The sequence below is a fragment of the Drosophila hydei genome, unplaced genomic scaffold (genome assembly GCF_003285905.1).
Source record: "Drosophila hydei strain 15085-1641.00,03,60 unplaced genomic scaffold, DhydRS2 tig00000090-arrow-arrow-pilon, whole genome shotgun sequence".
Taxonomy (NCBI): Eukaryota; Metazoa; Arthropoda; class Insecta; order Diptera; family Drosophilidae; genus Drosophila; species Drosophila hydei.
In genome coordinates, this window is record NW_022045662.1 from 993,497 (window position 1) to 1,019,972 (window position 26,476).

Sequence of the window (26,476 nt, forward strand, 5' to 3'; positions counted from 1 at the left end):
CTTCTGCACTCATGTTGATCTACTGCGTGAGCTGTAGACGCGTGTGGCATGTCAAACTGTACCCCCAAGATGGCAACTAATAGCATGCGTGTGTGTATTTATGTATGTGCAATGTGACGTACGCCAAGAGTTGGTCTTTGCTCTTGTCTAAATTTAGTCAAAGAGTAAAGAGTCTCATGCTTGTTTTTTTGTTTTTTTTTTTTGTTTTTGCTTTTGCTGCTGTCCAACAAATTAAACTTACGCTCCACCACTCATCGAATTTTCTCAACGCTTCGTGGCGACGGCGGCACGTCGCTGTCGCTGCTGCTGCTGCTTCGTCGTCGTCGTCGTCGTCATTAGCCACGCAGACGACGACGCTAGCGGCGACACGTAGAGCGTTCAAAGTCCAACTGTCTGGGTGCTTTTTTTTGTTGCTTCTGCCTTTGTTTTTTTATTTCTCCTTTGGTCTGCTTTATAACGAGTAGCGTTTAACGTTTAAGCAACCCAGACAGGGAGAGAGCGAGATAGAGAGAGGCGTAAAGCTTAAGAGAGTCAGGCAGACATCTCGTGCTAAGGATCATATTTTACAGTGAGTCTAGCCATTTGCAGACCGTAATGTTTGCATGCATCAACATAAACCCAAGTAACTCGAGTTCTAAGCCATATATGAAGTTCAGATTGATGTTAAAAACTGTCTCCGGAATTATACGGCAATTATGAAGGACTCTCTAAGGAAATATGCATGTGATATTATGTACAAATGTGAGAATGCAACTAGAAAGCTTTGCTTTCTATATAATATTTACCCAAGGGAACAAACAAAATCCACAGCTGTTTAACACAGAATGAAATCTAGAGTAATGATAACACCTTTTTCACTAAGAGTCTCTGGTAACTCGAGAATCAGTCAGCATTTGGCATAAAAATTGCACTCATCGTAAATATGTATATCTCAAGTACTTGCCAAGCGATTTCAAAAAGCTTTCAAACATTTCTAAGTCTTCAGCTAACTAAAGATTAAGGTATAAAGCAACAGGGCGTCATTGCTGCGTTACGAGATACTCGCAGCGCTTAAGCACTTAACAGAAACAAAAGAAATAAATAAATCTAAAAAATTCTGTGGTCTGAAGAGGCCCATATATCATCGTATGATAAGAACTGCGCTGTGACAGACATTCAGCATTACGATATAATTAAAAAAAACTTTTCACACAACACAGACGATTATTTAATTTATCAGAATTGAGCGTTGGGTACACACTTGTTTTTTGTTGTTATTAGCAAATGCGATAATGTTTAGAAGAAGAATCAGAGCAAACAATGAGCTAGCCAACGACTCAACCAAATTACGCATGATTAACGTAATGAATGTGGAGTCCGAACAAAGTCCAAATTTATCATCTTTTTATTTTCATTATTTTGTTTTTTTTTTTTTTATTGGATACACACAAGCGCGATTAAAGTGAATTGGGTTAAAAGTAGTACTATATATAGTATATATATTTGTGTGTATATAGGAAAAACCTTGGAAGCGCTACACATGCTGCAACATCTGGTATATAAATTGCAAATGAATACAGCTGCTACTAAACTCTGGACTTTACATACTATGGACTCCATAGTATATGTATATATGTTTATATACATATTTACACATACATATATATGCATGTATATGGCACGATAAGAACGATGAGTGTCAATAACCGACAACGCAATGCTTATTTGAAGCGAATGAGTGCATTTGATATTGGGATGATGTGGTTGGTGTACGACGTAATCCATAGATAATATAACTCAATTACCATCTGGCTTAACAGTTAATGTATACATACATGACAAATATGATGATGCTCTTGGTGAAGAAGAGGGAGCAAATATTATACCACATAAGTTTTTGACTAGTTTGGAATTGAGTAAAGAATGTAGAGATAGATATCCATATTCATATATAGATACTAAAGGGTATTGTCGTATGAAAATCTATCTATATAGATACTACAAATTTTAGTGGTTTTATACTTATCTTAAGAAATTTGTAGACTAGAAAGAATTGACAGTTATAAAAAGTAGATCTTCCGCCAGATTTAACGGATCAAAGTGATATATACAGTCGGTGCACTGTAAGCTAAAATAATTATTTACTAACATTATTTGTGCATGTTTTGATTTACGGTTTGTTTATGTATTATTCGAGACGTCTATAAACCATTACAAGGTACCGGTCTTACATTTTTTAACTGTCTGAATTGATTTACAATGTTGTAAACATTTAATTGGGTACGTAGTTTTGTAAGTGCGATAAGACGCGGCTCAAAGTCGACTGAATGACAAACACTTGGAAGCGCTACAAGCAGAGAGAGAGAGAGTGAGGCCGAGATAGCAAAAGGGAGATAGAGCTAGCTGTATAATCATTAAGATATCGATATCGGTAATAAGCATCGATAATTAGCACCTCGATTGGATTATAGCGCAATCCCCGCTATGATGACAACGCATGTGAGCTGAACTTTGGAACAGTCTGTGATACCTAATGTGGTTTGTGGCCAGACGCAGAGAAAAGTCAGCGAACGGAACTGGGCCACGTACCAGACGCCTGATTGGGCATACTTCACTTATTGGCCAGCGTCTGGAACGGCTTATCTTTGGACCCAGACGGCTTTTAGGCTAGGGCCTCGCATATGGTATACTCATTATGCATGGCATAGTTGTTTGCCAATTCAATTATAATGTCGACTAAATTCGTTGAGCTGATTTTTTAACTTATTTTAGTTGTCATGTCTCGATCAATTTTTAACGTTATAAATTCAAAATTTCGTATATATCCTTTATTCTATGTTAGATAGCTTCTCAAAATGCCAGTTAAATCGATAAGTATCGATTTCCCGTACAAGTATGATAGATATAACGAACAAAAGTTATGCGAAATGCTATTTTATGTAATTCTGAGACACTTTAAATTGATTTTTAAATATCTATAACTGTTTTCGATTTCAGATTATTCGATAAATATCGTAAATATAGGATATTAATATAGGATAACAAATATTGATTATTTCATATGCATATTAGATATGTATCGGCTTCAGATTGCGAAGAAGCCGATTTATACAGGGTATTTATCGGTCGTGCAGCCTCCGGTGTAGCATTTCAACGTGTTGCTGTTCGTTTTTAGCACAAGTCATTTAGTCAGAACCCGTTGTTTGAACTTTGGAACTGCGCTGCAATTACACAGAGCTGAGCAAATATTACGTATACGTACGCTTAGTCCATACATCTGTACATATGTATTTGTGTGTAGGTACAGACGTACTTGTAATGCGCCAGCCATGGCGCCATCTCCGTCTCTGATGACATGATCTTCTATTCTCTTAGTGTTGGTCAAGCGCACTGCGCAGCGTATTATCGCGGCAATACGGTCTAGTATTCGGTGGCGGGTCAAAGGTTATGCATGCACACACACAAATAAGCAAAACAATTGATAATAAATGGTAATATGTACTTTCTATATAGATGTGTGAGGGTAGGGAGAGGGGGTGGTCTGCTCTGCGTGTTAATCTAGTTGTCAAGCATGGCGCGTCCTCTCAACCGTGAGCTCTCCCGCGCTCTCCCTCGCTGCTGTTCTCTTCGTTTCGCTCTCTTTACATGCTCTCATGCGCTCTCTCGCCGACCGCCCGCTTCTGGTTTAAATGTGTTTATTCTCGATCGGTGTGATTCCACTTATGCAAATACCAATGGGAATTGCATGCTGGTTGTATCATGCCCACCTGACTACCCGTCCAGCCTCCCAGACACACCCATTGAAAATGCAAATAAACACTTAATTTGATTACACCAATTTCGAAACGTCATTTTCAAATGTTGAAATTCAATTCAAGTCCAAAGTAACAATACGACACTTACCAACACCGGTTGCATGAGACGTTTGCTGACACTGCGTGCAAGCAGTAGACGACCAAGCATTTATCACGCAATACCTCTCCCAAGTTTAATTTTACAAGACTTTACTAATCGAATGTTTTCTGATTTCAAGCTCTCATCGAAATATAAAGTTAGATTAAGCAATCTTTTGCAATTGAGTTCTTCTGCTCGTTTAATCATTTGTTTGGCTGCTCTCAATTCGCCTGGCAACAGACACAGACTTTCGCCGCCGACTGTCGCTCAAATGCAACATTGCAGTGCAGCTCCGTCAGCAGCGCTGATGTGCCCGCAAGTCCAAAACTCAAAAGCCAGCAAAGAGAGCACGTTGCGCACTCTCCATCTCTGTCTGCTCCTACGTCTCGACCTCTCTTTTGCTCACACGCTTATGATACGTTTTTGGCGCTCGCTTCGATACCGTCGGCGTCGTCGTCGTCTTCTGGAGGAGAGGCCCTCATAATAAACCAGCCGCGCAGCTTGTAAGTCAGTCAGAAACGCGTTGAGTGCGACAGCGAACAGACGTGCCCAGTGTATTAGAGATCGTATATATAAATATATACACACTTCCACAGGTCCCCACACACACATACAGAGCCCCCTTTTCAAGTTCTCTAGCTCGTGGAATTGACACATACACGCACACACACTCAACAACACATATACAATTGTCCGCTTTTTTTCTTTGGTGCCACAAAAGACGAAAAAGTGCCGTGCTAAAGCATAAAATAAAATAAAGAAAAATAAAGTGAAAATTAAGCAAAAAGCGAAAGAAAGAAAAATAGCAAATATTATAAGAAACATGGCAAGTGTAGAGCAAAAAAACGCAACAGGCAACAGCAACGGCAACAACGGTACTATAAAGACGAATAGTACCGCAGTGGCTGAGCCTACTGAGCCGCCAAAGGATGCTAAGGACCTGTTGCCGCATTTGGAGTCGCTAGAGCGCATCATTAAGTTGCCTGTGGTGAATGCAGCTTGGGATAAATCGCAAGATGTCTATGGAAAAGTGAAGGGTAAGTTTATTCGTATTTCAGCAGCTTTTCCCCCATTTGCAGTACATGTCTCCGGCCATGTGTTTAGGCTATGCAAGTGCATTGACCTCCAGCTTAGCTGCCGGTTAACTAACGGCAAATCAATTGCAGTTCGAGTAATTGTAGCCGACTACGAAAAACAGAAGAAACGAAACGAAACAGCATTCAAAAGCAAAAACCAAAACCCCGTTGCTTGAGCACGCCCAAAGCCGCGACTGCGACTGCGACGGCGTCGGCGAGTGCAAAGTTCGCCATTTTGAGTGTGAATATTGCTTGACGAATTCGCCGTGAAGTCGAAACTCGAAAAAATTTAATTGAGCCGGCAAATTGCAATTGGCGATTGCCAAATTGAAGCCAATTAAGCCAATTGAACCAGCAGTCAATAAAACCGCAGCAGCGGCCACATCAACAGCAATAACAACAACAACCATGACCTGCCGTCAAAAGCAGGCGAAATTCTTTCACTCATGACGCTGCTCTTCGGCTGCGTGCAAAGTGCAAAAACAACAAATTTACATAACTTAGCAATTTGTTGCCAGCCCAACATTTTTTTTCTTTCAATTTTTAGTGCGTGTGTGTCTGTGCTTGTGCGCGCTATGAATAACTTAGGAAAGTGCAGTCAGTGGCGTGGCCAACAGGGGGCGCGAACAAAATGTCGCCGTAAACGCTGAACTGTGTGAGTGTGTGCTTGTGAAAGAGAGAGGGAATGAGTAAGTGTGAGTGAGAGTGAATGTATAGTTGGACTTTTGACTTGTTTGCGTTACATTTGATTTCATTCACTGTGCTACCTCTGAGATGAAAAATTGTTGTTGATGACTAAATGGGCAGCAACTATCAAAGTCTAACTAACAGCAAACAGCTAAAAGCTACAACAACAAAATTCTGGCAACTGCGCAGTTGCTTATCAATCAGGCAACGCCGACAACTGGCGATAAGGCAACTCCCGAGGCGACCCGCTGAGTATGGGAATGGGGAGAAGGTGGGGGGAATTGCAGCTGCTTATCAGTCAGGCCAGAGCTCAATTGTCACTGTTTAAAAAGCCTTAAAATATATTTATATATCTATATATTTATATATACATATAATTATTCAGATAGTTTCATAACTTATCTCTTCTTTATCTTCTTCTCTCTCTCTCTCAGGCAAAAATCGCGTCTTCAATTGGGCCTTGAATGCGGCCGAGGATTGCGTTGCACGCGCTGTCACCACAGCCGCGCCCATTGTGAATCGCTTGGATCGCCCCATAGCCTATGTGGATCAGACGCTGGTCAAGGGCATCGAGACGCTGGAGGTGAAGGCGCCCATCATTAAGGACACACCACAGGAGATCTATGCCCAGGCCAAGAACAAGGTCATCGATGTCGTTCAGCCCCATCTGGAGCGCGTTGTTAAATTCAAGGCCGCGGGCCAACAGAAGGCCGCTTCGCTCAAGGATCTCGCCTGGCAGAAGGCCAACGAGGTGCTGGCCACCCAATATGGCAGCCTCGCCGTCAATGGGGTAGACACGACTACAGCTCTGGCTGAGCGTCTCCTCGAATACTATTTCCCCAAATGCGAATCGGATGTCGAGGAGGATAATGGTGAGTAACTCTATAGAATATAGCTAATCTCCAGCTATATCTATATTAGCTGCTAGGCTGTAGATTCCGAGGGGCATTTCCAGGGTATAACTAAAGTGTATATGCAGCAAAGGGAGAGCATATCTCAAGGCAAACAAATACTTCAGCCCAATCTTATCTATAGGAAAACTATGCTTACACTTAAGGCTTAGATAGATCTTTTGAATATTGTTTTTCAATAGAATTCAAAGTGGAGTTAAGTAAATAAAAAATGCGAAATACTTTCGTTGAAGACTCACAGCTTTTCCCCGAATCAGTTTTGAAACCGCATTCAGTTGACACAAATGTTTCTCATGTTTCTCCACTTAAATTTCCTCGCAAACCCTGGAATTGCCAAGAATTCTGATTTAGTGACTTTCCAGTTTCGGGTTCCCCATTTCCCGACCTAAATAAAGCGTAAATATTTTTAATTCTCAGATAAACAAAAAGCTGTCGTGCGAAATGGCAAAACTGCTGAGAATGACAGTAAGTGTGAGCCACACGCCCTATAACTAACCCAAACCTAACCTAACACAAACCTAACACCACCTAAGCCTAACCCTAACCTTAAACCTAACCCTAACTCTAAAGCATGTCTGTTTGCTAACGAAATCAATTCATACTTCAATGATTCCTAGCCTTAGTTCAAGTGGGTCTCTTGTTGCGTAACTCCCTAGGGCAATACCCGATACTACCCGTCCCAGTTCATTAAGAATTTCTCGGAAACTATGCATGCAGTGTTGATTAATTTGCTAAAAACTATGTATTCTCTCTCTCTCCCTTTCTCTCTATGTCTCTATCTATGTTATCTTCGTCTTTTCTCTATCTCTCTCTCTCTCTCTCTCTCTCTCTCTCTCTCTGTCTCTCTGCTCTCTTGTAGTTATTGTTATTGGGGAGCCTGACTATGATCAAGAGATCGACACTAGATTCTTAGTAGCTGCCTCTACGGTATTTTTGTCCATGTCGTTGAAAATCATAACCGAAATTGTTGAATACATTAGAAGAAATCCAGAGATCGTAGGCATTATCGATAGGGAAATCAACAAGCTAATGGTAAGCAAAGCACAATAACAAATACTTTAAATCTAAAACAATTAACAACAAAATAAGTAAAAGCATTTCATACTAAAACTAAACAACTTTTGCTTATAATTCGCAACTAGTTAAAGCCTATTGTTATCTATTGCTCTTTATATTTTGCTTTATTTTTGTCTTCATTCTTATATTTATCTTATCCATCTTTTTTCTCTTTGTCGTTGTAGTGCCAGTTCCCGCCAGCGAGGACCCCGTTTTACACACAGTCCAGACCGTCGGCCGCTTATCCAATAAGATCTCGCGTCGCGTCTATAGAAATGTCTCCAGACAGATCAAACAGGTCCAACAGGGCAACATCAACGACTATTTGAGCTCGCTGATAGCCGCCTTGAAGTTGCATCAATACATCAATTTCATTAACTCATCGATGGGCACAAATGTGGAGCAGTCGACGCTTTCGAGCGACAACTGTACACCCTATGGACCTAGTAGCAGCAACAGCAGCAGCAACAACACTAACAACAGCAACAGCGCCAACAATGCCAAGAGCAAAGTTGCTGTTGCAACGCCATCTAGCGTACAGTAGAAACAAGTGCAGCTGCCAATGGGGTTTTTTTTGTCGGTTTGCTCCGATTTGAATCAGGTTTTTTTGCTAATCAGAAGAAAAAACAAATCTTAACGACCAACCACCCTATTATACGCTTCTCATTTTCTTATGTAGTTTTATATTTTATGCCTCTTTTCTTTGCATATTAACTAATTTTTTTTTTATTTTAAAAAGTGGCTTAAGCACACACACAACATGCACACACACACACAAACAAGCAATTGCTTTGTAAATATTTATTTGAAGTAACACACCTACACAGACACAGACACCTACACACCACACGCACACACACATACACACACATATATACGCATATCGATATAAGTTGTAGCTGTAAAACGTTTTTAAACATTTTTTTTTTAGCTGTGCTAAAACTTTAAGGCGCCACCTGGCGACCATGTGCCACACACATGCATTCAATGAAGAAAAAAACCAATACGAAAACAAAATTCTGATCAGAAATTATACTAGCTATATATGTATAGCATATATTTATATATATATATATATACATTCATGTTTATGTATATTTATATATATAGACAAGACCTCCCCTCCCCTAACCTAAACGTTATACTATTTAATGATAAACAACTGAATTATAGTTTATGTAGCTAGAGCGAGATAGAGAGATCGCTTAATGAAATATTTATAATGCATATATATACATACATATATATGCAATACTGATGTTTTAATTATGCTTAATATATAACATATTCTTAGCTGATGAATTATGCTTTAAATATATGGAAAATTATATACAAATTATATAAATACCTTTTGCTCTAACAAAAAAAAAACAAAAACAACAAAAAAATGCAATTAAAAATGGAAAATAAAAAGTGTGAAAAAAAAAACAAAAGAAATTAATGAATTATGAATTATGAGCGTGAGGCGCAGATAAGTTGATGACGGGGTCTTAAAAACTTATCAGGCAAATGGCATTAAATATCGGTTGAGAGTAACCACTCGACAGATAAACGTTATACGCACGCGTATATCAACTGTTATACTGTTATATACATATGTGTCTGTGTGTGTTTAGAGTTGGGCTTGTGGCCCAATTTTATAATGATTCCGATTTGCTCGAGTTCCTATGAAAGAGTTCTTTTCGCACGATAAGGCGCGCCTAGTTATATTGCTTCCATACATTATATATCTATATATGCATGATCCGTTAGTCAGTTGATATAAATGTTGTACAATTTGATTGATTTATCTTCTAGCACTTTCCATAAAGCCAATCGATATTTCCCATTAAACAGACTCTATATTCCTTTGGAAATATACTGCCTATATAGAGCAATATATCTCTTATGTGGTATTGGATAGAGGAAGCTATCACTATTTGGCAAAGCTCTGACTGTATACCCTATGCCCACATTATATTTAGAATTCTATTTTCGTCTATTTAACTAGTGGAAACTGATTTCTATTTTTGTGCAGCTTTCTCGATACTTAAGTTTTGGATCATAGACTGAAATATTTCCACTGATGTCTTTCGAAATTTCACATCCAGATACATTTGTAAATAGCAAAAGATACTTTTCTATCTTTTTCTATCAATGCACAAATATTCCGATGTCACGCTGCTCAGGCAGATATAGCTTTTAGAGGGAAGCTTCATCTATTTATTTTAAGATTATCTATACCTATATATCTAGCTATCCACCTATCCATCTATACCTAAGGCTATGCTTAGGATTGAGAAGTATCTTGAGCTACTTCGAGTATTGCATTAGAGATATTCTATCTGCTTGTTTGATTGATTGATTGATTGATTGATTCAGCTGTGTAATGCATATACTCGCTTAGAGTGAGTTACTGAATTATCAACTGATTGACTGCTTGATTGATAGACTTAGATGACTGGCTGACTATGATTGGACTGATTCGATGAGCTAGGTGACTGACTGACTGACTGACTGATTCATTGATTCGCATATTCGATGACTGAGATGACTTATTGTTCAATTGACTGATTGCCTGGCTAACTGATTGACTGATTGACTGATTGATTCATTGAGTTGATGACTGACTAATAAATTTATTGAATGATTCACTGAGTTAGACAGCCAACCTATAGATTAATCGTCTGATTGATTGACTGACCAGCTGCTTGATTAACTATCTGTCACGCCATGCTTAATAGCTCATCCATTTGACTTATGTAATGACTAGAACCCATTGATTATTGATTCAGTCCCAATGATTATGTCATTCATAAGCTTGGGATTTGTCGACTGATTGCAATGCCAATCATTTAGAGGGAGAGAGGGATAGAGAGATAGAGAGATATCTCTCTGTACATCTGGATGTACAGACATATAACTGTTTTGAGGATGACGTGCCAGAAGTATTCTGATTTGTGTGCTCTTGTTTGCTCGTGATTAAATTGCACGGTTACGAATCGTTTTCTTATCAGAGACGGAGACTGGCTCACCTGGTGCCAGAGTGCCAATTCAATATGTGAAGTTCAATGGGGACCTATTTATAGAGCGGGGCCTTAGATAGCGCTAGGGCATACAGGCACAGGTCGCATTATCACTGTGTGAATGCCAAGGTATTCGTTATGGCGACTTCTCTCAAGTATTTGGGGAATTTCGATAATGAGCCAAAGCGAAAGATCCGCACAAAAAGCAAAATGCGAAAAATATACGAAAAGTGAATCTCAAGTTCGCTTTCGCTCATTTATATGCCCGCCAGCATCCAAGTTAATTTTTTTGGCCATGGCAGCATAGGCGGGATGCCAATTGGACTCCAGACGAGGGCATTTAAGGATCGGATCAATCAATATGTATGTATGTATGTACTATGCCCAAAACTGACTGAAACTCGCGATCTTCGAACAGAGATTCTTCAGCATGTTGTACAGATCATACACATTCCTGTTGCCCCCAAAGCTGGGTATATGCGTTCCATGATCGAGCATGCCACATCAGGCCATTTACGTAGGGTATTCAATGCTCATGTGGCTTTACCTTTCATTTTTCCCCTTCTTGTTTTCTGTTTAACTATCTTTCCATAAATAAATATGTTTGTTCTATTGAAACTGAGCGCTGAGTGGAGTTAAGTGCTTGGAATTTCTACACCTATCTCCTTATTTTCATGATAAGGCTATATGTGAACTTTGATATGGGTGAATCGGATGGACATAACATATACATATATATTTATATATATGTATATAAATAAATACATGTCATTAATCATTATTGGGTAAAACTGAGCTGTTATACTATTCTAATAGATAAAAAATATAAAAATATATTCAACAAATAATCTAAATAAATTTCTTGAAATTTCTCCATGTTTCTATCGCATTTTCTACTCATATGCATATACTCGTAAGAACACGTAGTAAAGGGTATTGCAAGTGCGACTCACTTTGAGCTTATTTTTGTTTTATTCGCTTGCCTCGCTCGCAGTACTGGTCGAGCGAGTTTCCAGTTGGACTTTACTTTTTGCTTTAAAGCCATAATGATCACGACGATAATGTTGATGAGGCTGGAAACGACCGCAAGATGTGTGTATTTACATAAATATAAATCATACAAAAACAGGGAGCTGTCTGAATGGACTTTGAGCTTAACAGAAAGAGGCTCGCTTTCTGTCTCACTCGCTCTCACAAGCCGCCCTTCCTTGCCTTCGACGTCGCGACGTCAGAATGAAGGCGGAGACCAAAAGAGAAAGAGCGGAAAGGAGAGGAGTTTCCAGTTAGCAACGCAGACGACGCAGATTTCTTATCAGCTACTCATAAAATAAGAATGAAGAAGAAAGGCAAAAAAAAAAACTGAAACATCGAATCTTGGAATACAAGCATACACACTCACGCATACAAACATAAATGTCGACATTGGCAGCAAGAGAACGGGGGATAGAGTAACAGAGAGAGAGAGAATAAAATAGAGCAATTGAAGCTGCGATAAGACATCAGGATGAAGCTGAGTACGTTGGGCGTTAAGCGCAACGGAAGCGGGTGTGGTAAGCTGTCCAACGCAATCAACGTGCCAACTGCGACTGCGACGCGTTGTTGTCGTCGTCTTCGTCTCAAGTGCCAAAGTACAGCAAGTGGCGTGATTATTATTATTCTCTTTATGATTATTATTGCCCACACACCATTTGTGTATATGCGGGTGTGTATGTGTGTGTGTGTGATGTGCTTTTTGCTGTTGTAATTGCTGCACTCAGTCAAACGATAGTGAGCGCCATTTGCCATGCGCGAAATCTGAAATAGCAAAGGCAACAACCAGCGGTGTGTGTTCAGACTAAGCAATCCGTAATTTAGTCATTGCAGCAACCCTGATCGGTTTGGTGGTTGATGTCTAGAATAGCAAAAAAAAATATATTCATATTCTTTAACTTTAGTCGATATAGCTTTGAGAAGTGTGTTGCATCTACTTTCCATTATATGCTTTGAAATATCTAGTATGACTCTCGACTGTCACCCAATGGGGTCTATAGCTTGGTCTTCGTAGCATTTCGACAATGTCATTGGCAATGTTCTGGCAATTGTTGCCAACCAGTTTGTAGTGGAAATGAGATTGGCAACTCAAAACCAGCTGATCCATCGCACATAGCTGCGCTTCAGTGAGAGCTAAGCTTTCAATATGAGATACAAGCGAAACCTGCATTGGATCTCGCTTGGAGTCTTTACGACATCTGACGATTGAATACCCAGGTGTAGAGGCTGGAAAGGGCAGCAACTCACCGAATACAGCGCCATCGGTTGAGATGGCATTGCCTTCGGATACCCCATAACATCGGCGCGTTTCGTTGACAACCGAATCATCTGTCGTAACACAGATGAACAGATGCAACGGCACGATGCACAGCTTACGGCAGACACACAACAGCAGCTCAGCCAAACCGCAGCTGCCAGAAAACTGCCGCTGGCTCAGCCTATAGAAATATTGACTAATTCTACTATTGCCTTTTAAAGGTCGCCAGTGAAATGATATTTGAGCAGCCGCAGCCGATGATGACAAATTCGAATTTGAATTCATTACATTTATTTTTTCCATTTGCATTCTACTTTATTATTCTTATTTTTTCAATTTGATTTTTCTCCTCTTACTATATATACAACATATTAAGGCATTTGGGTTTTCATTGAAATCTTTGGCAGGCACCTCGAACGCTCGAGCGCTCGAACGTTTGACCGTTGCATGAGCCCACAGAAGCTGGAGCTGAAAAATCTACGGTCACAGCAGCTTAACTTTTGATGATTCATTTGTTATTGCAATATTAAAAATTTTTTTAATAAGAAAATGCAAACTTATATGAATTCGAACTTGAGCGAGGTTTGAACCGGGGCCAGCCGGAAGAACGACACACGAGCCGAACGGCTCAGCCAACTACACTATTGCCTGCCAACCATATTGTATGTGATTTGGTGCATAAAAGCTACAACTTGAAGCAATCATCTAGCGTCACAATTGCACAAATGTGCATCTACTTGCCATTAAATGCTTTAAAATATCCGTCAGCACGAACTTTTGGCGTTCTTATGAATGGCAACGTATTTTCAATAAATTACTAAATATTTGAATATTTATTTTATTTATTATGTATATGTTTTTCTTTTGATCTTAGCACATTTCAGACGGTGGATCATTTAAGTAAAACCATTAACTAAATACAGTCGCATAGCACATACATACATATAGCTGTCTATATATGACTTGTCAGTATATAATTTGTATAGATTTATATATATATATATTTTTTTTTATTATGTGTTGACTTAACTAATGTTAATACAGTTGTTTTTCTTTTTTAAATTTAGTTTTAATATTTGATGTTAAATGTGCTTTAAGTCCATTAGCAGCTGCCAATTGTTGTTGATGTTGTTTAGGGTTTGTTTTTCTTCTAGGTATTCAGTGAGGGCGTGCCCAGGTGTCCTTGCACACACATACATATGTATTCATATTGTTAGCAGTTGCTTTTGCAATGTTGTTCAGATTCTCATTTATCACAGACAGCCCTCAAACAGGTGTGTGGGTGCGTAGGTGCGCAGGTGTGTATGTATTAGTACTTATTTCGTTTGTTTTATATCACTTGGCTAAGTGCACCCAGTTTATAAATTGTTACATTTAAAATGCTACGCGAACATAAAACAAATCAATTCTCGTTCGTCTTCGTCTTCTGTTTGTTGTCTTCGTTGTTGTTGTTGCTGTGGCTGTTTTCGGGTTTATGTGGGTTTATGTAAATGGCTAGCTTGCGGGCTAGTTTAAACTTTCAGCATTTTGTTTTTTATGTGCTTTTGGCGCTTCCAACGCTTGACCCCAGCAGCATAGATACATGAATATATATTGTTGCTTCCTCCATACACACACTGTCTCTCTCTCTCTCTCGCTTTCTTTCATTTGCTTTTCGCGCTCTCTTTCTAAGGCTTGGCTGTTTGGGCCAGATTGGTAGATAGGCTGCTGCTGCTGCTGGCCTCTGCCGTTGGCTCTGCGCTGTTTCGCTGCTTGTTGTTGAGCAGCTGCAAAAAGTATTCTCCAAACACAGCGTGATTGTAGGAGACCAAGCGCCGAAAAGATGCAATAAATGCGACTAGCTCCTCGCCAAACTCAGCAAAGCCTGCGGGCGGCGGCGGTATATTCCCATTCGAGCGCAAGGCAACGCGCACAAAGCCGTCCATACGATTGGCTGCAACGGCAAACCATAAAAAGTTAGCAACAAAAGCGTAAAATAGAACTCGGCAAGCCGAATTCGTAGTACTCTTGCTAGCTGAGCAGTGCATATATAATATGTTCCTCAATATCTGTCTCTCTCTCTATATATATAATATAGTATTCCAACGTTAGTGAGATTATTATACATTAGCAAACGTCTAAATATATAGTCGGATCTGTTTATCTAGATAACTACTGTTCCCTATGCCATTACATAGTTATACCATGTAGCTAGAGAGAGACAGAGCAGGCATACACTATGCACACTCATTATGCTATTCGCAAGGATTTAAACAGGACATGGCCAATTACCCATTAGCATGCGCACGGGCGATGTTTTGTTGACCAGCTGCTGGACTTGGCTCTGGATTTGCGTCTCCTGCGACTCGCTCAGCAGCGGCAGTTTCTCCTTCTCCAGCGATTTGTTTATAAACGCGCGAATCTGCTCGTAGCAGTTGTCGATGGCAGCATTTAGCTGACTAAAAGAGACAGAGATAGAAAGAGAGAGCAAGATAAGTGAATGGCTTGGCAACAGTGTGTCTATCTCACTCACTCCGGCTGCTTGACATGTTGAACGAGTATGTCCAGCTGCTTGGCCAGTTGAATGCGATTGTCGCGCCGCTGCGATATGATTGGAACACCCTGTGCAATCGATATGAGCGCAGCGCACAAAATGAGCCGCTGGCAACGCCAGCTGAGACCCTCGAAGCGCTCCTTATCGATGCGCAGCAGCTCGGGAAACTCCTTGTCCGTCGGATAGTTGAGCAGCTGCTTGAATGCATTGTAAATGATTTCCTCGTTGTTGTTGCAGCCGGGGCGAGCACGTTGCAGCCAATCCTCTGTGGCAGGAAAGCCAACTGAAAAACGGAAAGCACAAGAAATTAGTTATGGATCATTACATTTATAGGTCTTCTTAGACCATGTAAGACGAACAGATATTTTTAGATCAAGTAGGACGAAGATATTTTTAGACCAAATAGGACGAACAGATACTTTTAGACTAAGAACGATAAGCTATTTTTAGACCAAGTAGGACTAACAACTTTTTTAGATCAAGTACACAGGTATTTTTAGCTCAAGTATGGCAGTCATTTTTAGATCAAGTCAACTTCAATAAGCTTATCGACCTATGAGCATGGCTACAAACTGTTCCCCCGATACGTATTCTCGCTGACTATGTACAGGGTATACGCACCATTGCCATGAAATTCGCGTAAGAATGTGCTAAACTTTTGCTTCTCATACTCCACAGAATTCGCTGCTATATTATTGCGCGCCGCCGAAACCATAAAGTTGGCCATATCCAGCTTCATCAGCGCCATGGTTTCCAGTATGCCACGGAAGGTATCGATTACATCGTCGATTTCTCGTAGCTTGGCAACCGTCTCATCTCGTGCCGGTGCGCACATGCTGGCCAACAGATTGATCACAAAATTGGCATAGGATCGAAAGTCGAGCGTTCCTCGCTCCGCTTGCTGCCGGATGAGCGCCTCATCTAGTGTTGCATTGATGCGCACCAAGGCGTTCGCATTGTTCGGCGAGAGCAGCTGTGGAAAGTCCTCCTTAATCTCGCCCAGCAACCGAATGGCCTGATCATATGATGGTGGATTACGCTCCAATTGCTCGCGCAATAGATTCCAAAATGCTTTGTGTACCATCGCCTTGATACGACCCTCCAAGCTAGCGGGGATTAAGAAGTTTCAAACAGATTACGTATGTGTGGGAGAGTGGGAGAGATAGTTAGATTACCTGTTCATTGGCGGCTCATATGGCTGCAGCTTAAACTCCGGATTGAGTGCTATTTCATGTGCCAGTTCCATATTCTTGAGATTCTTCAGCATGCCCGCCACCTCGTCCATGGTGACCACTTTTGGAGGACTCCCATCCACGCTGGGCAGCACAAAGCGCATCATGCTGTCAGTCGAGCTTTCGCTATCCGTGCGTAGCTCACTTTCCGACAGCTGCGGCTGCTCCTTGTTATTCTCTTTGGCGTCCATTTTGCTGGTTTTCTCGATGTCCAATTGGAAATGTGTGTTTCTAATTGGTCTGTGTCACGGCTTCAGCTGCTTTGATTGGATTGTTAACGATTGCACACTTTCTCCAACTGCTGTCTTGCAAATGCAAATTTATTTCCAGCTTTTCAGATATAATAGCTGACAATTGTTCGGATTGAATTTTCCAGAATCGTTATCAGTTTTCTAGTTGAATAGATTTGAAGTTTATGTTCGTGTCTGCTGCGATTGGTTTCTTTGTTGCTCTTTTGTTGTCCGATGTTGATGTTGTCGTGCAACTGGTTTTCTGCAAATATGGAATTGAACCGTGTTTTCCTTATTTGATGCAATTACGTCTCAATTTCCGTGTTTGCACAAAGGAAACGCACAAAGACTGCTTTGGCTTTGGCTCAGGGTCAGCTGCGTCTAAGGCTGGCGAAATGCGACGTTAAAACAGAATGCAAGGCAATAACCGTTAAGTGTGTGGCTGAGTGTGTATATGTAAGTGTTAGTGTCTGACAAACACAAAGAAGCAGCAAAAACAGTAACAAAGCAAGCGAACCACTTTGCACACACACACATACACATAGACATGTAGAAAAATCTTTAGCACAGATCAAATATAATATATATATATAAAAGAAAATGTATATATAAGAAAATTTCTTGCGATTTGAATCTGTGGCGCTGACACAGTTTCCAAAATTAACGCGGAAAAGCGAACGAATTGCACAATTGAAAACTGGCAGCGAAAGACTGATATAAACAAAGAAGCGCAAATAAAGCAGCCTATGAAAACAGAAATGAAGAGAATTGGACTATTGCGCAGCAAGCAGCTGTGTGTCTGCATGAATGTGTGTGAGTGTATCTACAAGCATGCATGCGTGTCTGTGTATGTGCATGTGCGTATAATATTGTGAAATGAACACAAGGACGGCGCAGTTGGGTGGTTGGGGACAAGGGATGTCACAATAATTGCAACACTTACAAATACACATACACTCTCGCTAAATACACTAAATGTAAAAAAATTGATTGCTCTAATTAGACTTACCATCAATAGGAACTTAATTGTATAGCTTTATATTTTATTATTTTTTTCTTTAAATTCTTGAATAGCACTTGTACGCTTAATTTAAAGTTATTTTATTTTATTTAACACGTTTCCACAATTTAAAAGCATTTTTTCTGCCCGTACGCTACTCGTGCTTACGACGTCCAAATTGTAATGTGAGTAATAATTTGTTATGAATGTATAAATTTCAATTCGAACTAAGCGCAGGCCACCTTTGTTTGTTGTGCTTGCTTTCTGTTTTGTTGTTGTTAATGCAGTTGTTGTTATTCCCATATGTTCCACAACTTTCGAGAATAAAAGCCAGTATGCAGCTCACGGCATAAAATGGTTAAGCGAAAAATTTCATATATATATATATAGATATAAATTTATATATCAACTTGCTGCTCATATAATTTTTGCAAAAATTATTGTCACTATTTTTCAGGTGACTACGACGCGCACAAGATTCGATGTGACTAGTTTTTACATTAAGTTTATAGAACGCAAAAAATATGTGGATGGCTTGCTTTGTTTGCAGCAGCAGACTCGCCTCGACTGCTAAGTGCTGCCAGACTGTTGGTAGAAAACCAAACAATCTGGCAAAAGTCGAGTGCATAATTTGACGATGTGGCAATACCATTTACTAAACATCAGACACCAGACAGACACACAATAGTATAGAAGAATTTCAGGTTTTTTTCCAGGCTCTAATGTTAATATTATAAAAGCAAACCAACAGCTGTGGTAACAAAGAGACACACACACGCAAACACACATACACATAAATCTGAAGAATAAGAAGTAGAGTGACAACAATTGGCCAAGTGGAGTGTGTTTGTTGTTGATGCCAATCGATGTTGTAGTGCTAAACGCAGTGTGTGTGCAACGCCTCCCGCCCATCCCCTCCATCCTACCCACTCATAGCCCTGATTTTGAATCACAATGGAAAGTGAGAAGATTTTGATGGCTGCCGGTGTGACGGTGGCTGCTGTTGTGGGCGCATTTGTCTTTTGGGGCCCGTCGGGTAAGCTATGTTTGGTTTCGTTTTACTGCTGTTGTGCAACACTGGCTGCATTTATTTACACTAATTGCCCCATTTCTGTTTCCCATTGCCAGGGTCTCGTTTACGTCAGCGACGCGGCCAAATTGCTGGACTACACAATTTTGGTCGCACATGTTTCCTTAATACGCTGCTTCAGGCTCTGGCTGCGTGTCCACAGTTTATTGCCTGGCTGCAGTTGTACAATGGCGCCACGCCTGATCGCAAGAGCTTGATCAGTTCCATGCTAAGCACTTTGGAGGTGGTAAATGGTACGCATGCGACGCTGCGCGGCGATCCTCACTCACCAGGCGCTGTGCTGCGCGCCTTGAATACACTAGGCTGGGTAATACCACAGGAGGAGCACGATGCACATGAGCTATTCCATGTGCTGCTCTCATCACTGGAGGAGGAGGCCACAAGGCCACAGCAGGTGGGTTGCTTGTCGGATGCCTTGCTGCCAGTCACAGCAAGGAATCAACTGAATCTTGGCAACGATAATGGCGATGGCTTGGATTTGGTCACAGGAGCTGCCACAGCTGCAGCTGCTGCCTATCGCACTTGCAACATGGCTGGCCAACGCATTGGCGATCAGCCCAACCGACCATCCAGTGCCATGCTAACAGATTTCCTTAACATGGAATACGATGAAGCGACCAGCTTACAGCGTTTGGTCCGTTCCGAGGCTCACACACCCGACTCACCAGCCTCAGTTTGTGAACGTGAGACGTCGGAAATTATGACGCCAGCAGGTGCTGCTGCTGCTGGCGCCTCCAGCTTTCTGCCATTCGGCTATGGTTTGGATTTTGAGACACAAGCGGAGCCATTGAATGTTTCGCCAATACTGGGCAACGAACGTCTCTCGCGTCCACGCCTTCCGCAACAGCAACAGCTGCAGCAGCAGCAGCAACAACAGCAACAAGGCGAGGGCCTTAATCGACGCGTTTCGAGCTCCTGCCGCTCGCTGGAGCGTCTGAATCGCGGACCTGGCCGTGTCTCGATTTGGTCAAGCATGATGCCCAGCCAGGTAGCGCATCCGTTTCAAGGTGCAATGGGCGCCCAAATCGTCTGCAATGGCTGCGGCTCCAAGTCCGCTGTGCGCTACGATAAGTTCGATAGCATTACCCTAAATCTGCCCACACAGCGGCGCTCCGGCTTGAGCTTGGGTCACTTACTCAGCGAGTATATTACCTCCGAGGATCTAAGCGATGTCAAATGCGATTCGTGCAATGAGACAACGATGCACACGAAGTCTGTGACGTTTGCCAAGTTACCCGCTTGCCTGTGCATTCACATTGCACGCACCGTTTGGCTGCCCACCGGGCAGGTGTGCAAGCGACAGGATTACGTGCACTTTCCTGAGAGTTTGTCGATGGCACCATATAGCTTTGTGCAGCCACATCTAAATAGCCAGGTGAGATTTACCGCAATTGAATTTTCTTGTCACTCGTTTGAATACATCTTTCATTTCACTCCTTTCAGGCGGGCACACCTTGGGGTTCGACCATGTCGCTGTATTCCTCCAGCCTGCCCATGAACAATGGCAGCGGCGCTGGCGGCGAGGGTTTCGGTGCGATGTTCCCGAAAAATCTTTATCGGCTGCTCGCTGTGGTCGTGCATTCCGGCGAGGCGAACAGTGGACACTTTGTGACCTATCGACGCGGCTCGTTGCGCAATGCCCATCGGTAAATAACAGTTGTATATAAATATATCCATTTCCTTTAAGTGTTCCCATTAACAGCTGGTTCTACACATCGGACACCATTGTACGCGAGGTGTCCATTGACGAGGTTCTTAGTGTGCCGGCATATTTATTATTCTACGATCGTGGCCAGCGACGTTGAACACCGAACGCAGACCAAGTCGCAATCCTAATCTCCAAAGCCCCCAAAGAACCAGCTCGTCGGCCTAGTCATTTCTTCACTATAAATACCTTCTCAACGTTGTGATGAAAATTCAAATTATTATACCCTATAATAATCGAACGGTGGCCATAGCAGACAGCTCCAAAAAAAAAAAAAAACAAAACAAAAAAAAGCAAAATAACAAAACAAGGAACAAAAAGAAATCAAAACACGGAACTGCGAAAAAAACGGTCTCAGCAAGCACCAAAAAATCACTCACACGCCTGCGCAGGTGTTTCCCCATCATACATACATACATTAACATATATATACTTTTGTTACATTATTGCATTTAAAAATTTAAAAATTGAATTGAAAATTCATGATATGTGCTTTTTAGATGTCTGTATTAAGCGATATAGATCAAGAACAAAAAACTAATGCTAGGGGTATTACCGCGAGCATAAATTTATAATTTTATCTGTTCTTTTTTTAAAGACGTTTGTTCAAAACTTTTTATATATATATGAATATATATGTACTTCCCGCTCTTTAGGCGTCAAGCGTCAAGCGATACGAAATAATCGATTGGCATATGCATTTATCGGTACAGTGTCTATATACAAGCGAATACCCTTGGCCTTTCCCAATAATAGCTATTTATGTAAATGATAGATCAACCCAATTGCCCAAACAATAATAATCTACGTTAAACGCCATATTAATAAAGTTCGGATAGATATTTACAATTCAATAGTTTTTATTTGCATTTTATAGTTAATTTGTGATGATCTATGATCATTTTTGCTGTTTTACCAATTCGATTCGCGCCTCTCAGTTTAAATTTAACAGTGAAATTGGAGCTTAACATACTGTTACTGAACTGAAATGTTCAATGGCGCAATGCTGCTTTAGTCAAAAAAAAAAAAAAAAAAAAAAAACATTTTAATATATTCTAATATTATGTATATGTTGTGTTAATATGTATACAATTATTTTTTACTTATCAAAATTTTAAATATTTTCAGTCGTTTTTAAGCATACTTTTTCAACATACTAAATTACGATAAGAAAAATAACTGACCGTAATTCAAATTTAACAGTTTAACATAATCATTTCACATGCTTTAGCCAAAAAGCAACATTGATATATATGCCACATTGTATATTATTTGGTGATATAAGATTTAATTAGAAATTGCGCAATTAAAATACAGTGTACATTTGTAATTGCCAATGTTTTAATGTTCGTTTAAAATGAATCTATGTTATCCATCTTAATATCGGCTATCGAAAAATGTTAAAGTGCACAAATTTTTGATGGTGTGTACACACTGACGCTGTGCGTTTGCCATTGCGTACCCGTTCGCAGTTGTGTACAATTCGAAATTCGAAAGCTATGTGGAACAATGTCAAGCAATAATAGTACGAATCGTAAACAACATAATGATAGAAAATTACAGCATACCTCGCGCATTACGCCCAAAATAAGAGAATATCTGGCGGAGCTAGCCAAGGACCGGGAATCGATGCTGGAACGCTTCATGGCGTTCTCATCAACCACTTCACCAGCGAGCAGCAACGTCAGCGTCGGCGCGCCCAGTAACCAATGCCGCAGCCGCAGTCGTAGCAGCAGCATGGGGGTTGCAACAACAGCTGCCTGCGCAGCTGCCTTGGCCAGCATTCGAAAGCGAAAGGAATGCGGCTCCTCAGCTGAACAAGTCAAACAGATACCCATTGCCATGGAGACCATCGCATCATGTGGAAAACGAACTGTATCCGCTTCAGTAGAGGATCTGCGCACACCGACCAAGGGCACGCAGACGCAGACGCCTCAGTTGCAAACGCGCAAAACTCAAACACCGGAATCGGCGCTCAAGTCTCACAAGCGTCTCGAATGGGATCCCGCTGCTGATGTGGGCTATCGCTATGGGCGTGCTATCTCCGCCAGTAATATTAGCACATTGGAGCGTTCTGTGTTGGAGGCAGCCATACAGCCTGCTGCGCAGTCGGAAAGGGGAGAACGACCTAATCACTCGGAATCCGATTTGAATCGGTTGCAGCAGAAGGAGCAACGAGAACAGAAGCCACAAACGCAAGCTGCCCCGCTCGCCTCCAGCACCTTTGTCCAGGGCAGTCGTATTTACAGTCAGCCACAGACAACGTCTATAGCGACGCCCGCGTCCACAGTTACGCCCGTGCCCAGCCAGGGTTCGCGTAGAGAGAGCTGCGCCACCTCTGCCGTGAGCAGCTTTGACTATCAACACAATTCACGTCCCTCGACCAGTCAGAGCAACAGCCGAAGCCGCAGTCGCAGCCGAAGCCTCAGCGCCGAGGAGCTGCTGCGGCATGTAGAGCAGCAGCGTCAAGAGCGGGAATATGCAGCGCAGCTGGAGCAGGTGCTGTGCAAGCGTCGGCAAACGAATAAGGAGAAGAGGGAAAACAAGGAGAACAAACACAGCAAGGAGAACAAGGAGAACCAACAGCCACAGCCACAGCCACAGTCACAGCAGCAGCAGCACAGCCAATCGAGCTGCTACTCCTCGAGCACCTCTAGCTCGCCCGCTAAATGCGATGTAGATCTGGGTATCGATTTGCTCTGCTCGCTGGTTCACAAGCGCAGTCTTAGCTATGGCCAAAAGAAGCAACTCATCCGGGATATAGCCAAGCGGTTAGCCTGCCTCGATCTGGTGGCCAGCAGCAGCAGCAGCATCAACAGTCGAGCGGACAGCAAGCGAAGTCAGCACAAGGAGGCGCTTCTCAAAGAGAAGCAGAGAATGGATAAATCTATGGCTGAATGTGCAGGTATGATACGTTTCTCATGCAATGGAGCTGACATTGATATATGCTATACTCCCTTTGTCTACAGATACGTTGCGCCAAAGCCAGAACCGTAGCAAGGATATTGCCACCAATACAAGTGAAATCAATTTGCCGAAGCTCGAAGTGCCTGCAACGACTTCAGCTGCTGCACCTATTCTTATTGCAGTTCCTACTGCTACGACAACTGCAACGCCTACTCCAGTCTCTGTGGTTGTTCCCGTGCCGGCGCCTCGCACTCGCCTGGCCGCGCCAATGCATTCCCCAAATCCCTGCAGCTATACATCCACTAGTAGCGGCGCCTCCAATGAGCTGGTCACGCAAAAGACAAACATTCAAATGAAATACACCGACGAAGCTGTCGCTGAGCAGGCAGCCATGCAGGAGTGGTTGAATCCTATGACTCAGAGCGAGATTGAGTACGAGGAGAAGCGACAGCAACGCGTCCACCTGGACACAGAGCGACGCACGCAGCTTAATTGGATCGATTCGGAAATCCTGCGCCTACGCACGCTGCAGAATCTATTAACCAACGCTGCCAGGGGCGTGATCCCAACCACAACTGGGACCAAGAGTGTGTCTATACCCATTCAGCTGGAGGAAGGCAATGGTCAAATGCCCAATGCACTGAATCAATTGAAGGCTGTGGATTCAGCGGAACCAACAGCAGCACCACCTGCCACGCCCATTTTAACGCCTCCCTTAATCCTTGTCGGTGCAGCGGCTGCACCGCCTCCGCCGCCGCCACCTCCGCCGCCGCCTGCTCGTGTGTCTTCCACCAAGCAGCTACAGCTACCGCGCAGCAAGATGGCCACACCCTCTGCGCTTAGCCAGCAGTCGGGCAGCAGCGAAAGCGTCTGCTCCTTTGTCCAGCAGCGACGGCGCCAGTTCATGGCCCACTATCAAAATCAGCAGCAGCAACGCCTCGAGCAACAACAGCAGCAGCAGCAACAGCAGCTTTTTATGCGACAGCAGCAACAGCAGCAGCATCAAGTCATCTATCGACAGCAGCAACATCATCATGCCACATGCCACATGGTAAGATCTAATGGCTATGTAGAGTAGAGTGGAACTATGCAGGGAGTTTTGCTAATGCAAAGTGAGGAGAGAGTTAAAAAGAGAACTAGAGAGAGAGAGAGAGAGACATATTTCAGTATTAAACATTTACTTGCTTAAGAAATTACAGATAAGCAGAAGAGAGAGAGAGAGAGAGGTATAGCGGATGAGAGAGAGAAAGCTTACACTTAAAATAGAAATTAATTCAAACTGATCTTAAATTAGATTAATTAACATTACAGAGATAAAGAGGTGAATTGAAAGAGTAAGAAAAAGAGTGAGAAAGTTAGAGATAAAGTGAGAGAGAGAGAGAGGAGTGAAAGTGAAAGTGACCAAGGCTTAACAAAACTGATATGGATTCGGGTCCCAGACTAGATTGTACTTCAGACCTTCATAACTCTATGACAAGCCTCACTTTGTTATATACACGTATATACCTTATCAAAGCCGTATCACTGTCGTTTCTTTGCGTTAACAGTTCAGAAACCTATCTAACCTATCTATCTGTCTTTGTTTCACAGCATCAATGCACGCATCAGATGCAGCTGAAACCATGCCAACAATGTCAGCAACAACATCAAGGACAACAACAACATCAGCAAAAGCAATACCAAAAACAAATTGAAGAACAACAACAACACCAATATATGGAAATGCAATACGCTCAGACTGTTGGCAATGTCTATGGCTGCCTGGATGAGGGTGCCACCTACTATCACGTGGTCAACTCACTTAATGCGCCCTGTCCCGTGCGCAAATCGACAGCAACAGCAACAGCAACGGCGGGAGCGACAGCAGCAGCAGCAACAACTGCTGGAACTAGCAACTGCACGACTAAGAGCTCCACCTCGTCCATGCTGTGCATCAGCTCGGAGATGTCTATACCGCTGAGCCTGGCGAATACATGTGAGGCGACAACGACAACAACAACCACAACAACGCATCAGTATGACGATGTGGCTTGCCACCAGCAGATGCAGCTACGCCAGTGTCGAAGCCAAACGCAGCGAGGCTACAGTTCCAGCGAGCAGAGCCGAAAGCAGCCGAAGGTGGAGCAGCGGCCATGCCAGCATACGATTCAAGTGCGACCTCGTAGCATTGCCTACGTCATACAATTCAGCTCGAAAGAGGACTCCGGTCAAATACTGCCGGAGACACTGTCCTTGCAAGATTATCTGCAACGTGCTCGTCCGCTCTTCTGCGCCCAGTCCAAGCAGCGCAAGGCGATTCTCAATGAGATGCAGCTGCTGCGCAATGCGCGGCGCAAAGAACTCGAGCAGCTCATCGAGTGTGGCAGTATTGAGTCGCTGGACAAGCGACTGCAGCAGCTGCCACCGCCTGTCACCTGTATGTGCCTTTGCATTGCCTTTGACACGTGACTTGACTTTTTAATCATGTTTCCATATTCATTCCTTGCAGCTCGCGTTCGCATCTTTTCCACGCGCGAGATGAAGGCGTTGACCAGCAAACGCTGCGAGAACCTGCCCGAGGTTATTGCTGCCCAAAATCGCGAATGCGAGGAGCGTCGTCGTCGCAGCAATCGCATACTGCGTGACGTCTTCAATCGGGTATGCCAAACTGCACACATGCTTACCACAGACTCTCAGATTCTATTTGCATTTCCTTTTCACAGCGTTTGCAGCGTCGCGTGCGCCGTGGCAAGCTCACTCTCAATCACAGCCGCACCGTCATCTAGTGACAGTGAAAGAAACGCATTCAGCCAGTGCCAGTTACAAAATATAGATAAAACTCAGCCATATATAATGATCCCATTGTTTCGATCGAAAAGTAGTTTTATATGCATGTTGAAGCCTC

At 42.4% G+C, this 26,476-nt stretch overlaps 4 protein-coding genes across 7 annotated transcripts; 3 read left to right on the top strand and 1 right to left on the bottom strand.

The window, feature by feature from the left end:
• Positions 1–4,358: 4,358 nt before the first annotated feature.
• On the top strand, positions 4,359–8,346 carry LOC111598168 (lipid storage droplets surface-binding protein 2). 3 transcript variants are annotated; one of them, XM_023313260.2, is made up of 5 exons: positions 4,359–4,910; positions 6,071–6,508; positions 6,965–7,012; positions 7,407–7,579; positions 7,789–8,019. In XM_023313260.2, exons 1-5 carry the CDS (start codon positions 4,697–4,699, stop codon positions 7,930–7,932), a joined length of 1,017 nt encoding a protein of 338 aa, XP_023169028.2. In that variant the 5' UTR covers positions 4,359–4,696; the 3' UTR covers positions 7,933–8,019. The 3 variants fall into 3 exon arrangements, with proteins under 3 accessions (XP_023169028.2, XP_023169026.2, XP_023169027.1); XM_023313258.2 differs by lacking the exon at positions 7,407–7,579 and having other exon boundaries at positions 4,361–4,910; positions 7,789–8,346; XM_023313259.2 differs by lacking the exons at positions 6,965–7,012; positions 7,407–7,579 and having other exon boundaries at positions 4,362–4,910; positions 7,789–8,346.
• A 6,079-nt stretch (positions 8,347–14,425) lies between these two features.
• Positions 14,426–18,101, bottom strand: LOC111598114 (T-complex protein 11-like protein 1). 2 transcript variants are annotated; one of them, XM_023313168.2, is made up of 6 exons: positions 17,900–18,101; positions 16,604–17,152; positions 16,050–16,534; positions 15,408–15,711; positions 15,167–15,333; positions 14,426–14,828 (listed from the first exon to the last, which is right to left on the bottom strand). In XM_023313168.2, exons 2-6 carry the CDS (start codon positions 16,849–16,851, stop codon positions 14,563–14,565), a joined length of 1,470 nt encoding a protein of 489 aa, XP_023168936.2. In that variant the 5' UTR covers positions 16,852–17,152; positions 17,900–18,101; the 3' UTR covers positions 14,426–14,562. The 2 variants fall into 2 exon arrangements, with proteins under 2 accessions (XP_023168936.2, XP_023168935.2); XM_023313167.2 differs by having other exon boundaries at positions 16,604–17,277; positions 17,900–18,099.
• A 266-nt stretch (positions 18,102–18,367) lies between these two features.
• LOC111598113 (ubiquitin carboxyl-terminal hydrolase 30 homolog) lies at positions 18,368–20,978 on the top strand. The gene is made up of 4 exons (XM_023313166.2): positions 18,368–18,926; positions 19,019–20,355; positions 20,424–20,626; positions 20,683–20,978. Exons 1-4 carry the CDS (start codon positions 18,845–18,847, stop codon positions 20,783–20,785), a joined length of 1,725 nt encoding a protein of 574 aa, XP_023168934.2. The 5' UTR covers positions 18,368–18,844; the 3' UTR covers positions 20,786–20,978.
• A 1,015-nt stretch (positions 20,979–21,993) lies between these two features.
• Positions 21,994–26,476, top strand: LOC111598140 (putative uncharacterized protein DDB_G0271606). Its single transcript, XM_023313202.2, has 5 exons — positions 21,994–23,590; positions 23,655–24,643; positions 25,183–26,008; positions 26,081–26,229; positions 26,295–26,476. The coding sequence occupies exons 1-5, from the start codon at positions 22,195–22,197 to the stop codon at positions 26,355–26,357; spliced, it is 3,423 nt and encodes a 1,140-aa protein (XP_023168970.2). The 5' UTR covers positions 21,994–22,194; the 3' UTR covers positions 26,358–26,476.

What these genes read in the sequence shown, in the direction of transcription:
- LOC111598140 (XM_023313202.2), top strand. Translation starts at nt 22,195, where the DNA reads ATGTCAAGCAATAATAGTACGAATCGTAAACAACATAATGATAGAAAA. An exon ending in ATCATGCCACATGCCACATG is followed by an intron (nt 24,644 to 25,182) that starts GTAAGATCTAAT and finishes TTTGTTTCACAG; the next exon opens with CATCAATGCACGCATCAGAT. An exon ending in GCTGCCACCGCCTGTCACCT is followed by an intron (nt 26,009 to 26,080) that starts GTATGTGCCTTT and finishes CATTCCTTGCAG; the next exon opens with CTCGCGTTCGCATCTTTTCC.
- LOC111598114 (XM_023313168.2), bottom strand. Translation starts at nt 16,851, where the DNA reads ATGGACGCCAAAGAGAATAACAAGGAGCAGCCGCAGCTGTCGGAAAGT. An exon ending in ACGCGAATTTCATGGCAATG is followed by an intron (nt 15,712 to 16,049) that starts GTGCGTATACCC and finishes TCCGTTTTTCAG; the next exon opens with TTGGCTTTCCTGCCACAGAG. An exon ending in GCCCGTGCGCATGCTAATGG is followed by an intron (nt 14,829 to 15,166) that starts GTAATTGGCCAT and finishes TTGCCGTTGCAG; the next exon opens with CCAATCGTATGGACGGCTTT.
- LOC111598168 (XM_023313258.2), top strand. Translation starts at nt 4,697, where the DNA reads ATGGCAAGTGTAGAGCAAAAAAACGCAACAGGCAACAGCAACGGCAAC. An exon ending in TGTCTATGGAAAAGTGAAGG is followed by an intron (nt 4,911 to 6,070) that starts GTAAGTTTATTC and finishes TCTCTCTCTCAG; the next exon opens with GCAAAAATCGCGTCTTCAAT. An exon ending in GGATGTCGAGGAGGATAATG is followed by an intron (nt 6,509 to 6,964) that starts GTGAGTAACTCT and finishes TTTAATTCTCAG; the next exon opens with ATAAACAAAAAGCTGTCGTG.
- LOC111598113 (XM_023313166.2), top strand. Translation starts at nt 18,845, where the DNA reads ATGGAAAGTGAGAAGATTTTGATGGCTGCCGGTGTGACGGTGGCTGCT. An exon ending in TGTCTTTTGGGGCCCGTCGG is followed by an intron (nt 18,927 to 19,018) that starts GTAAGCTATGTT and finishes TCCCATTGCCAG; the next exon opens with GGTCTCGTTTACGTCAGCGA. An exon ending in AGCCACATCTAAATAGCCAG is followed by an intron (nt 20,356 to 20,423) that starts GTGAGATTTACC and finishes CACTCCTTTCAG; the next exon opens with GCGGGCACACCTTGGGGTTC.